At 46.9% G+C, this 13,245-nt stretch overlaps 4 protein-coding genes across 4 annotated transcripts; 1 reads left to right on the top strand and 3 right to left on the bottom strand.

Moving 5' to 3' along the window:
• Positions 1-6,643: 6,643 nt before the first annotated feature.
• On the bottom strand, positions 6,644-8,610 carry C8R40DRAFT_995507 (uncharacterized protein; the record flags this gene model as incomplete). Its single annotated transcript, XM_046236770.1, has 2 exons — positions 6,644-6,765; positions 8,358-8,610. Coding segments are annotated over 2 exons (375 nt in total), but the record flags the coding sequence as incomplete, so codon positions are not given.
• Positions 8,611-9,124: 514 nt separating this feature from the next.
• C8R40DRAFT_1073685 (uncharacterized protein) lies at positions 9,125-10,203 on the top strand (the record flags this gene model as incomplete). The annotated part of the gene is made up of 6 exons (XM_046226613.1): positions 9,125-9,213; positions 9,281-9,454; positions 9,532-9,588; positions 9,646-9,703; positions 9,771-10,047; positions 10,094-10,203. The coding sequence occupies 6 exons, from the start codon at positions 9,125-9,127 to the stop codon at positions 10,201-10,203; spliced, it is 765 nt and encodes a 254-aa protein (XP_046080970.1).
• Positions 10,204-10,461: 258 nt separating this feature from the next.
• On the bottom strand, positions 10,462-10,876 carry C8R40DRAFT_1176200 (uncharacterized protein; the record flags this gene model as incomplete). Its single annotated transcript, XM_046232469.1, has 3 exons — positions 10,462-10,590; positions 10,644-10,682; positions 10,712-10,876. The coding sequence occupies 3 exons, from the start codon at positions 10,874-10,876 to the stop codon at positions 10,462-10,464; spliced, it is 333 nt and encodes a 110-aa protein (XP_046080971.1).
• Positions 10,877-11,141: 265 nt separating this feature from the next.
• Positions 11,142-13,019, bottom strand: C8R40DRAFT_1268351 (uncharacterized protein; the record flags this gene model as incomplete). Its single annotated transcript, XM_046233998.1, has 7 exons — positions 12,683-13,019; positions 12,606-12,633; positions 12,354-12,559; positions 11,830-11,943; positions 11,681-11,807; positions 11,294-11,482; positions 11,142-11,197 (listed from the first exon to the last, which is right to left on the bottom strand). Exons 1-7 carry the CDS (start codon positions 12,833-12,835, stop codon positions 11,142-11,144), a joined length of 873 nt encoding a protein of 290 aa, XP_046080972.1. The 5' UTR covers positions 12,836-13,019.
• Between the last annotated feature and the right edge of the window lie 226 nt (positions 13,020-13,245).

Here is a 13,245-nt window from a genome sequence, read left to right on the forward strand (position 1 = left end):
CAGTCATCCTGCCGGCGACCTACATAGAGTCGAATGTATTTTTCTACTTCTTGGTTGGCGCGTTCAGTTTGACCATTAGACTGCGGGCGATACCCGGAAGTAAGATCTGATTTTATTCCCAGTCTGGCAAGTAGGGATCGCATGAGTTTGGCTGCAAACTGGGGTCCACGGTCAGACTTGAAGTGAAGAGGGAGCCCATGAAGACGGAAGATTTCTTTGTAGTAGATGTCAGCAACCCCTTCTGCAGTGATGGAGCTGGTACATGGGAGGGCATGAATTTGTTTCCCATAGAGGTCTGTGCATACTAGGACTGCGTCATATCCTTGGGAGTTAGGTAGTTGCGTTATCAGGTCCACCCCTACCTCTTCCCATAGACCCAAGGGTACGTCTAATGGTTGAGTTACAGCTCGTGGGTGTCTTTGGATTTTTTTGCGTGTGCACGTCTCGCATCCCTCTACGTACTTCTCCACAAAGGAGCGCAGTGTTGGCCACCAGAAATGGGTGCTAACTAGATCGAGTGTTCTGTGGAGCCCAGGGTGTCCAGCAGTGGGATGGTCATGACATTGACGTAGTACTTCGGTGCGCAGATCATTGTCTGCTGGCACGTACACTCGTCCTCGGTAGTAGACTAGACCGTTGTCCTCCTCCCATTCGGCGATTCCATTGGCCAAGCGCTGTAGTCCGTGCTCTTTGACCGTTTTGAGACCTTCCAATACCTGTGCTTCCCGCTGTGAGGCCTTCCGGATGCGATCCTCTAAGGGGTTCCGTAGGATAGAAGCTGCAATTTTGGTGAAATGGTTGGGCTTAAGGACTGTCTGCTGTCGATTATCCTCATTGTCTAGTACCTGGTGCGCTGCCATACGGGAGAGAGCATCAGCCTGAGTGTTTATTCTACCAGGGCGGTGGATCATGTGGAAGTCAAACCGTGAAAGGTATAGAGCCCAGCGAGCTTGGCGGCGGGTGAGGTCTTGAGCTGTGCGCCAAAATTCGAGGTTAGAGTGATCGGTGATGATGTCAAATGGCTGGGGTAGTCCCTCCAAGAAGTTCCTCCAGTCCTTCAACGCTTCTATGATGGCTAGCATTTCCCGGTCGTAGATCTCATAGTTTCGTTCTGCTGGTTGCATAGAGGCTGATCTGAAGGCGACGGGGTGCCATTGGCCATCATCTTGCTTCTGCATGAGGGCACCGCCGGTAGCGAAGCCTGAAGCGTCTACCTCGATTCGGGTTGGTCTGTCCGGTGTCCATAGGGCTAGGATGGGTGCAGAGATGAAGGCCTCTCGGAGAGTATCAAATGCTTGTTGCTGGGTGTCCATCCAGGTAAAGGATATATCTTTCCGAGTGAGGTCGTTCAGGGGCCTGGCTATCCTTGCAAAGTTCCGGATAAAGCGTCGGTAACGAGCTTGCCCCGTTTTTGTGTGAAAGAGAAAGGAAGGAATCTAATGGGCACTCCAACCAACCAATCTAATACACAATATGCGAGTTCACTGCTATCAAATTTATTTAATAGCAAGGGGTAGCGTTGGCAAAGGTTCCGCAAAGCTTTGAGAGCTAAGCACGAAGCTTTGATCAATCAATTTGAATCGTTCTAAGGGTTCGATATATTCCTTTGATCAAGGTAGATTCAGCACGATTTGTGCTTTGGTTTGTATTGATCTGGGTATATCAAGAATTGGGGGTTTGAATCAAAGTAAATTAAAACCGAAACACACAGACCCCTACGGAGGGCTAGAACTATGTGCTGGCACAACCACACAGCGTGATTTGCCCTTAAGACCAACGACTGATCCTAAGTTCGAAGAATACCCAACAACTGGATATACTTCTCGCAGTCACAAGGAGCAGAACACAACGTTCCTATACTCACAAGTGCCGGGCCCGAATGGCTGCTAGCGAAGAGGTTTCAGTCTGGCGGGAGTGTGTCTTTCCTTTTTACGGATTAGCACTGCAACGTCGTCCCAAAATCACTTGTATTCCAGATACATCGGATCGCTATTTATACATACAGAATATAGAGTCGCATAGTACAATTAATTTAATACAATAAACGTTCGGAACCGCAAGGAAACTTCTACACTCAGTCAGATACCATTTAATTTGAATCTACATGTCCTTATTTGGTCCATATTGGTTCCAAGATTCTAGTATACCTCCAAACATAGGTAGGTACTTCAATATTCATTTAATTTAATTGTTTTTAGAGAATGACTCGAATGGTGTTCAACTGTCATTGCGGTTCAACACTTACTTCGATCGTTTGTCATTTCGTCCGGAGGCAAATCAGCTCTCCTCGATTCTAATCCTATCAATCTGATTCATCTGGATTAAACTAATTGCTTCTCTCTTTCAACAGACACCCATTGTGCCTATACTCTATCAAGGGAGTTACGCATAGTATTCATTTAATTGCATTCTTCAATGTTTTCTACGTCAGGACTCTTTGACATTCATTTGATATGTCTTCGGAGCCTCGCAGTCTTTCGATCGTTCTTCTAGTCATTTTCCTCAACCATGCAACTTGATTGGTCTATTAGACTAAATCGCAGTCCTTTAGATTAATGCATGATCTTGTTCTAGAAGGAGTATTTGGTAATTCCTGAGTTCTAGAAAGTCATTTCGAGTCAATCCTCGGTTCATGGTCACTTGAGTAAGTTCTTCCAAACTCCTGCCAGTGTAAGGTCCAATAAGAATACCCTTGGTATGTCATACGTGAATGGTCATCCTTCGGATGTAGTCCGAGTCTGGTATAATCCTGCTTGACAAACAGGTAGACTGCTATCCGTAGGTAGTATCGGGGATGGGTAAACTGACCAACTTGTGGTAGTATGGGTATATGGTCCCTTCAACTTGTTAGACTGATTCAGTATTGACTTTGACTGTCAATCTGGGTCTCAATTACAGTCCTCTTGATACAAATCTATACGTGAAAATGTCACAATTCACAGCATAGACGTCTAGCCAAAATTTAGGCGTGTCATCGGTAGAAGTTAGCAAATCCAAGGAACCCTCGTAGCTCTCGAAGGTTAGTGGGGGCTGGCCAGTCGCGAACTGCAGCTACCTTTACCGGGTCCATCCTCACCTCCCCTTCTGATATAATGAGGCCTAGATATTCAATCTGTTGTTGTTCGAATTCACACTTCTCCGGTCGTAGGTATAGATCATGCTTCTCCAACCGGATTAGTACTTCCCGTACCACTCGTCGATGCTCCTGAAGATCACTGCTAAAGATGAGGATATCGTCTAGGTAAACCGCTACCTTTCCAGCTGCAATGAGGTCTGCAAATATGGCATTCATAAGTGCTTGAAACGTTGCAGGGGAGTTGGTGAGACCAAAGAACATAACCTTAGGCTCGAACAGCCCTCGTGTGGTTGCAAAGGCCCCTTTCCATTCATGGCCTTTCTTGATTCTGACATTGTTATAGCCCCAGCGTACATCAAACTTGGTGAAATATCGAGCCCCTTGAAGCCGACTAATTATGTCAGCCACCAATGGGAGGGGGTAGCAGTTCTTCACTGTGTACTCATTCAGTTTCCGGTAATCCTGTACAAAACGGAGTTTCCCATCCTTCTTCTTCACAAAGAAGACTGGGGACGAGATGGGTGATTTGGAGGGAACAATGTAGCCTTTCCGCAGATTCTCTTCCAAGAAGCGATCCAACTCCTCCTGCTCATTTAGGGACATGGGGTAAATCTTGGTGCGCATGGTCGCTGGTGCTCCAGGTATGAGATCAATTGCATGGTCCCAAGGTTGGTGGGCAGGTAATCGTTCGGAGGCAGATTCTGAGAAAACCTTTTTGAAATCACGGTACTGCTCAGGGACCATTTCTTCAAAGGTTTTAACGGGTTTGTCTCGGTTGGCTTCCTCTGCTAGCTGCTGGGAGTAAGTGAATCCTGCAGCGCACCAGACTTCCTCAGTCTGTTCCTCTAGGATTCCTGCTTTTACCCATGCCCGGCGAGTTTTATGATTGGCTCAGATTCGGTGTATTGGCGGTTCTTCCACCACTGCTGATTTGCTCTCTTCAAGGGTCGCTTCCAGTGGTACCTCAATCTGAGTGGGTTCGGTGGGAGGTTCCGGGTTCGGGAGTTCAGGGATTGGGCTTTCTGTGTTAGCGGCGGCTCGATGAGAGTATGAGATCTCCTCGTCTGGGACTTCTTCTATAGCTACTCGAGGGGGTTTTACTGAAAGTCGTCCTTTCTCCCAATCGATCTCCGGATTTACCTTCCGTAGCCAGGGGAGTCCAAGGATGACGTCTTCGCCCCCTAGGTTGGTGATCAGAAAGTCCATCCACCGCTCTTGATTATCCACTGTGAGTGCTAGGCGTGCAAAATGGGTTATCCGTCCCGCTCGGTTAGGTGTTCCATCGATATTAAAGACGTCGATTGGTTTATGAAGGGGTGCACATCTTACATGGTTCCGGGTGGCAAAGTCTTGGTTCAAAAACAGGGCAGTAGCTCCACAGTCTACCATGGCTGCAGTTGTTATACTATGATTCCTTCCTCTTAGTCTCGCATGAATTCGGAAATGTGGGGAAATGGAGTTTAATTCCCGGATCGACGATATTGTACATGATGGGTGCGAGTCATACGAAGAAGTAGCGAACATAACAAACTGATTACGGGGTACTCTCGGTGCAGCCGAGGCGGGTACCCCCTTTAAAAACCCTGTTGAAAGCCAGAGGACGAGGAGGACATAGCGTTAGCACGATCAAGTAATTCCCTTATTTGACCAATCTGGTTAGAAAAGTCCTGGTTAGGGGGGCTCGGAGTAGCAGGTACGGTTGCAGGGGCAGATGTTGGGGTCGAGGAAGCAATCTGGACGGATTCATTTGGGAATAGGGAGAATGGTGTGGGTCCCGTAGCGGATATCTGCTGGCGTCGAGGTTGCTGGCGTCGGCCTCGGTCTCGTCCGAGTCCCATGAACTTGTCTTGGCAGACTGCTTCCAGATGTCCTCGGCGTCCACAGTAACGGCAGGTAGTTTCTCGGTGTGGGCAGTTTTGCTTGACATGACCTTGGGCTCCACAGCCGAAGCATCGTCCTCGCATGCGAGCTAGGAATGCCTCCCTAGTATTCCCATTACTAGTGTGGGTTGCATCAATGTCCATAGCGTGGGGGTCAGCAGGGGTAGTGTGAGCAGCATGTGTGGGAGTGTGTCCAGAGTTCCGGCCAGTCATGGTGGGATCATGCATGTAGACGTCCACTGATATGGCTCGTTTGATTGCCTCCTTCAAAGTCGGAGCAAGTCCTTGGGCGATGTTTACAATGATGAGATTTTGTCGGATCTCCGGAAGTAGGGCAGTGAAGAAGCATTCTCGTAAATCAATGTCAGACATTCCAGTCCGATCCCCAATATCCTTGAACTTCTGAGCAAATTCTGCGACTGTCTGACCTTTACTTTGTTTGAGATTTTTGATCTCGCTGCGAGCTTCCATACCCGGGTCTACTGACTCAAAGCGTTGACCAAACTCTTTCAGGAACTCCTCCCAATTTCCTCCAAAGGGGGGATGTTCCGCATTGAAATGTAGCAAATGCGGGGTTGCCCAGTCACCTGCACTTTCAGTGAAGAACCCTAGGGCTGACTTGATAAGCTTTGCCTGACTCTTGGTGAGATCAGGTTGTTCCGATGCCCAGTTCTGGAACTGAGCCATGAAGCGACGCGCTTCAGCGCTATCTTTTCCCTTGAATACCTCGGGTTTGTTCATGCTGGACTTGGAGGATGAGCGTTCCTCCATGGCTGTAGCAAGATTGGCTACTTGTTTAATCAGCTGAGTCATGAGATCTTCTGCAGAGGCGGGTGGGGCTGGTGTGGCAGGCGGAATAGGAGTCGACATGATAGGAGTAGGCAATCGGGGTTGGGGAATTGGCAAGAAGGTGATATTGCTCACAGTGAGTGGCTCTCGGATTGAGTTCGAAAGGGCGTTGGGGCAAGGTTGAGACTGGCAATCGCGCCAAGTATCGTCGTTGTTATGGGCGTGAGCTTGGTCTCTGGGGTCAAGTGCGTGCGGGAGTGCGAAGCAGTCTATACTGGCAACAGGTGTTTCAGAGTCGGGCGGAACTGGGGAAGACGTGGTGTCTATAGACCCTGCAAGGACAACCTTATCGGTAGGCTGTCAGTGCAGTAATGGATCTTGACCTAATGTCACGAAGCGGCAGAGGCGGAGTGACTAGCGGAGCAGGGAAGCGGAGTGACTAAGCAAGGCGATGAGGCAGAGCGACTAAGCAAGGCGGTGAGGCGGAGCGACTAAGCAGAGCGGAGGCAAACTGGTCCCAGATAATGACAGAGATATATTGAGTATCGTAGTCATAGGTAACAATAAGTAAGCACATACCTGGTCCCAGATAATGACAGAGAGGTCAAGATGAGGGACCAGGCTGTGAGGGGTTGGCTTTATATACATAATCCGATCTGCGAGAAATGACAATGTAATACTGTACAGTTTAGGAACAAGGAAGGTGGCGGAAGCCAGTAGAAGGAGAAGGGTAACAGGTGGATCAGTAATCGATGATGGGGATCAGGTGGGTCAGTAATCGATGGGATTTGACAGTGATGTAATCGTACAAGTAAGGGCGTTGAGACGGTGAGAAAAGGAAAATGATAGGGGCTACATACTTCATGACAATATCGGGCTCCTCATCTTTAAGCCCCATCACAATCATGACAATGGGGATCTTCCGTTGGCACAGTACTTCGTAGAAGATAAAATAGTTCTTCTGCGCAATTTCGGTAATTCGTGGTGCACGGAGACAGAAGACCAGGAGGCTGATTCCATCTTGCAGGTCAGTGTGGACCAAATCGGAGAGCCTACTGATACAGCCAGGGGAGACCAAGTCACCATTACTCAACTTTCCATTGTTGAGGCCGGTGATATCACGGAAGGAATAGAGCTTCCCGTCTAAGGACACTTCATATTTTTCAACGCCGAATATAGATGGAGCGGCTGCGCTAGAAGTATGCACAACATCACGATTGGATAGCATGTTGATGATGGAGCTCTTTCCACATCCGGAAGAGCCGAACAAGAGCACGTTACGTCGAGGATAAAGAGGAGATGGTGTGATCATATTTACGGGTGACGAGGGAGACAGAGGAGACTTGTCAGGCTCCCTAGAAAGCATGGTCATTCGTTCAGCAGGAATGGTAGGATGATCAGGGAGAGGGTGCTGCTCCATGACACGATTTCTGAAGGGGGGTTGTTTGCGGCTGGATTTTGAAACCAAGAGCCTATGAACGTTATAAACACTTCCGGACCCACGGAACTCGTTTGCGGTAACTGTCTCTGGGGTCTTTCGTTTCATATGAGATCGATGGATAACTCAAGAACAATCTTACTGTGATTCTGCGGTGAATAAGGAAGTCAATGACAAGGAAAAATGCATGCACGGGTGAAACATATTTGTACACCTTCCACGAATTCGGGCGTTTATTCTGGCAGAGAGACGTGAGAAGGCGACTCCACACACAAGATATGAAAACGATACCGAAACAAGGACATTCCACCAACAAACGTAGTATTATCAAAATAGTGTTTACAGTCTACTAAGTTGCGCTGCAGCCGTGCATCAAAGGGAAAGAAACGACGATCACCATCCAACAATTCAAAACTTAAATCGTTCGGAGCCTGTTCGAATCAACTAATTGGCGAAAGAGACAGGAGGAATGAGAGGCATGTCGAAACATCCAGAAACGGAATATGACATCCTATGCGAATGCGAAGGCTTTATTCGCAGTCGCCGGGGTGGGTGCCACTTTCTTCTTATTCGGTCGTTTACGATTCGAGGGTAGGGCATCGGATACTGGTTTCATGTCCGCTCGATTTGCAATGTCCCTAGCATCCTGTTCAGGAAGGAAACTCTTTAACATCTCATACAAGTCCGCCAGGCAAGGGGCTACATGATCCCCTAACCAAGAAGGTAGATTGCGATGGAGCCATTTTATGACTGCTACGAACCAAGTTTTGGTTTCCTTGAGTGGAGGAATCAACACATAATATTTTTGCATCACTGAAAAGACCTACAACTTTCCAAGGTCTCGCATCTTGACAATGCTCGACGATCAAATCGCGCAAAAGCACCTTCGATTCATTGTACTCTTCCTGGTTCCTGAATTCTCCATTTTTCATCTTTTTTCCAAGCGTGGTGGTGATGCAAGCATGGTCAACAAAATGCATGTCATATTTGTCGAATGCATATTTATTCTCAGTCCACCAGGAGTCCATAGTTGGTTCTTGGTCTTCAAGTCCAGTCACTACAATGACGATGGGAACGGCCTTCCAACAGAAACCGTCATAAAAAATGTTATAGTTTCGCTCCAACGTCTCCGTGATTCTGGGGCCTCACATGCAGTAGACGAGAAGGCTGATACCGCCCTGTAAATCGCGTAGGAGGTGATACAGCTTGACGAGGGCATCTTTGGATACAACTGTACCAACGGTACCCTCGTCGAGACCAGTCGTGTCGTAGAGACGATATTCTTGTCTCTCGATTGTAACACTGTAAGATTTGTTTTCGAAGGTACAGCCTAATGCACCACTAGACATGAGAGCAGCCTCTCGGCCAAGTAACATATTGACGATAGAGCTTTTCCCGCATCCGGTGGATCCGAAAAGGATGATGTTGAATGGAGAAGGTAGAAGCGGGGCTGACGGGCCAAGCATATCTAGTGCGGTATGAGGGAGTTCTTGGAAGGAGTTCAAATTCCCTACGGCGTTGGACGGTTCTTCACAGAACTATAAAACACGGGCGACTCAACCAATTTTCAACCAACTGCCTGCAGTATTCAGGGTCTGTGATAGGGAAGGAGTACAAGCATGAGGATTTAATATGATTTGTTGTAGCAGCGGAACATCTACAGGAAATGTGTTATTGGGGGAGTGAACGTATCACACGTCGATGAGCACTCACTCTTTTCCCATGCAATCCAAATTTACCGTAGCCATGGTCATCCCTACGAAGCCCTTTAGTTAATTCTCAAGGATCATCCGGTGTATATAGATGCAAACAGTCGGATGAGATAGAAGAACTTCAGAGTCATTGTCACTTTTCACCAGCCGTCACGCACACGTGTTGCGAACTCCCTATCAGGTTCAGCCTCTTACTACTATTGGGCTGAGTCTCACCCCGAATACGAAGATGTCTGATCCTCCTTATGGAAAAGATATGTGCAACTACTGTATGAAAGTGTTTGGACGGGATAATCTGCGCACCTGTGCTCAGTGCCGGTGAGTTACGTGTGTTTTCCTTTGAATATTGGCAGTTCATGACATTATCCACCATGGCACGGTTCAGGTTCGTCAGATATTGCTCAAGAGGATGTCAACGCGCCGCTTGGTCTGCCCATAAAAAATCTTGCAAGACTACAAAAGACCTCCGCGAGGTCACGGAAAGTGACAGAGACATACACATCGCTAACGAAAAACTTTCGAAATGGATGAATACATGGAGAATGTCCTTGACCAGCTGGTAAGCTCACACTATGAAATTGTATGATATGGACTTCTTAGGTTTTACTGACTACAACATTTAACATTTACATAAAGGTCTCTATGGGCTCTATCACCAAATGCGTCGGAAAAAGATAAACTTGCCACACACTGGTACGCTGAGTAGTTGAATGTATCGGATCTGTGCATTCATCATTCCCGTCCATGCAGCTTTGTACTCCATCTGGATCACCGCCCAGATGCACCCTCACCAGCTCAATTATTTAGAGTGAGTAGGTCTGCATCCTTTCCTTCTGATATTGCACTAAGCTTCGACTATTCCTACATTCTCTTAGCTTCGGGAGGTGTCCGTCTTAAGCCGTTCCCGTGTACATGACCTCTTCATAGAGCACGATGTTTCACAACACCACATCGATGATTTTCTCACTGACCTCAGAGGCGAAAACACAGTACAGATTATAGTTTTTGCAGATGATCTCAAACTTATGCGCCTATTCTATTTCTCAATACGAGATATTGTTAAACGTCAGGCAAAAGAATTAGATGACATTGATAGAATGATAATGGATGGTGTTCCCCGTGCTTTCCAAGCTTCAGTGGAAGCAGGTAACAGTGAGTCGGGTGTTTCCATATCTGAATATAGTTATACTAAATGAAGGTTATCCAAAAATGACAGTTACCGGTCACAAACAATATCTTCCCTTCATCGCATACTCGATGGCTCGAGCCAAAGCAGAGGCCAGTCCTGATGCACAGGACGACTCTTGAATTAGGTCCGAATACAAATACAGAGAGTGGTACATTTTTGAAGTTGTTCTGCATGTAAGAATGATTCAATCACGACAACGGTGATGTTGACGCCGAGGATGATGACGATGACTCGATGAGGGTCTTGAGGGTGTCTGCCTGTCATTTGAGGCTCAGGGCTACTCAGCCTGCTTACACCGATAACCAATGTGGGTTGTACTTAAATATAGAGATTTCAAGGTTCAGCTCAAACGTTGGAAGAGAGGGTGTAAGTTCACCTTAATTGGAGTCAGAAAGCAAAACCGTATCAGTAATTTTCTCGTTGGAGTTAGGGTCTTCATTGCTTGAAATAGCGACAACATCAGTCTGATCTGCTTTATTTACTGCTAAAGCATCCTTGGGAAGCGTCTGGGAGTGCACATCATGAGTTGTGAAATTTGAAGGTATCAGAGTATACACACGTCAACCGTAGCGAGTCCGAGATATGGATCGTTCATACACTAATTGAATCAGTTGCGCATTGTTTCACCTCGTCGCTGTAGCTCCGCTCTAGTTCCTCAGAGCTGAACGTTAGGCGCCGAAGAACTGGAACAACCCAGGATGAGCAGGCTCTGCCGTGATCGTTTGAGTGAACCCTCGAATAGAGTCCAATAGCAAAATCGTACCACTCCTTGAGCGGAATCACCATACCCATCGAGGTCTGCGATCTCAGTGTTCACAATCTCAAAACGGTTGGCAATTGAGAAACAAAATTGGAAATTAGAAGGTACCGGTAAATCCTCGCCAGGACACAGAGTTAGGACAGCTCCAAAACAGTTATCAACTGTTTCTTGTTCGTAGATACACTCCTGATTTTTCTTGAGGGCGTGCATAATTGTATGTTCTGGCCGAAACAGTCTTTCAAACACGGATTTGAAGATTTATTTAGGATTAGGTATATTGAACCAATTATCGGGCATTCATACTCTTGAGCCAACACCAATCATCAAAAGGGAGTCACCGACCACGAAAATTCCTGAATGTAACGAATGGCTCGTTATGAAAACTTCTATTGCTTTCTTTGAAGTCTCGTATTCTTATAGGTTTCTATATCTTTTGCTCATCTTCTTACCCTTGTATGTGGTCCCGCAAACATGGCCATAGAAGAACATCCCATACTTTGCAAAGGATGCCTTATTCCCCAACCAGCATGTCTCCATATCTAGATCTTCGTCTTCTAAAGCGGTCACAACAAGGACGATCTGAATCTTCTGTTGACACAAGTCTTCATAGAAGAAAAAATGTACATCCTCTACACAGTCTTGGTAATTTTGAGTGCACGCAAATGGAGGACCAGAAGGCTGACACCATCTTACAGGCCATAGATAAAATCGGAAAGCTTCTCGACGTAGTCATGTTCGTGCGAATTTCCGTAACCGCTGGTATCGTGAAAGCAATAGATTCCATTGCGTAGCAGCATTTCATGTTTCTCAATGGTAGAAGCGGAAGAGAAAGATACGGTTCTGGTAGTTTGAAACTCGCAATTGGGAGGGCATGTTGAGGATCGAGCTCTTTCCACTTCCATTGGGGCCGAAGAGGTTGACCTTGTTCCGAGGAGGTGGACGGGTAAAACTAAGACGCGGGGTCTGGCGATCGCCATCGAATCACCGTGATGAGAGTGTTGGGGGTAGGAGGGGAGGCAGTGTTATCATTTGAGAAAAACCTGCTGCTACCGCATTGACTGGGGAAACCGGAATGTAAGGGGAAAGCGTATTCGGGGTCCTATAATATTTATGGCGGAGCGCCACAAATGTAGCTTATTATACGAACGACGAGGGGAAAGCGTGGTTCGGTAGCCGTTGATACCGCTGGGTTATGATTGCAAGTGCCTGCCAATAGACGCATGCTTGGTACCACAATCACTATTTCCATAACGATATTTGAGGATATCGATGTCTTTAAGCGCTGAACTGATTGGCAGCCTGAAGCACGATTCTTCGAAATGAACTGTTGGAACTAGTGTACCCCTTCGGGGCCCTACACCTTGCTTGGTTCAGTGCATAGCTTACAAATTAATGTAACTGTATAGCTAAAACGAAAATGGCCCGCATTATATCGCAAAATTGACTCTAGTGTGCAGCAGTATCCTCTCTGTTGAAAAGTATCTAAAAGTGATGTTGGTACATCAGTACCAAAGTATTGTGACCAAACTTCCAATCACGTAAAGTGAAAGCGACATCAATGGTCACCCCATTCAGAGTCTGTGGTAGCAGAGCCTCAGGCAATGGCGCACCGGTATGATCAACGGCGTTGAAGTTGGCAACTGCGAGGTTCTGCGATGTATCAACCCATCGGGGGTTGGTACGTTCTTTCACAGGAATCAAATCAGTGAGACATCCTGCAAACAGTTAGTGCAAACTCTATAGGTAAAGTTGGCCACTGACCATCACATCCTTCTCCGTAAGCACAAGCCTGGGTAGAGACAGTCAGCGTGGATTGAATGTCATTGTCTGCCACATACACGAAAGTGGCAGGGAGTACCAATCTTCATGTGCGTGTCCACAACGCCACCGCCTTCATTGAACCACAGGTAACATGTAGGTTCTCCCTCAGTCCGCGTAAGTATCTTCTGAAGATGCTTGATCTTCATTAGTGCAGGTTCCCAGCAATGCATGAGCAATAGTGGTAATGTTGAATGGTGATTCGGACGCAATATCCAACTCCATTGATAACGCAGTGTCAGATCTCAGTTTCAGTAGGACCTAAGCAAGCATTGTGCGACCGACAAAGATCGTTGTAATAATTGGTGAGAAGGTGTGCAGATAAGATAATGTGACGTGAGCCGAAATGATAATCTGAAAAAGCGTGGTAAAATCTTCACGCGCGCTAATCGGGCGGACTGGAGAAGGACCTAAGCAAGCAAGGTCATTTATAGACATGTATCATGAGAGTGTTTTGAACGCGCCAAAAGGTCCGACTACTGTAAAAGTACACGATTGTACGGCGCTTTCTCAAAGAAAAACACTCACCGCAGACTGTATTGTGCATTTTTTAAGAATTGAAAGGCTTTAGGATGTCTCCTTC

The sequence above is a fragment of the Lentinula edodes genome (assembly GCF_021015755.1).
Source record: "Lentinula edodes strain Le(Bin) 0899 ss11 chromosome Unknown C8R40scaffold_50, whole genome shotgun sequence".
NCBI lineage: Eukaryota > Fungi > Basidiomycota > Agaricomycetes > Agaricales > Omphalotaceae > Lentinula > Lentinula edodes.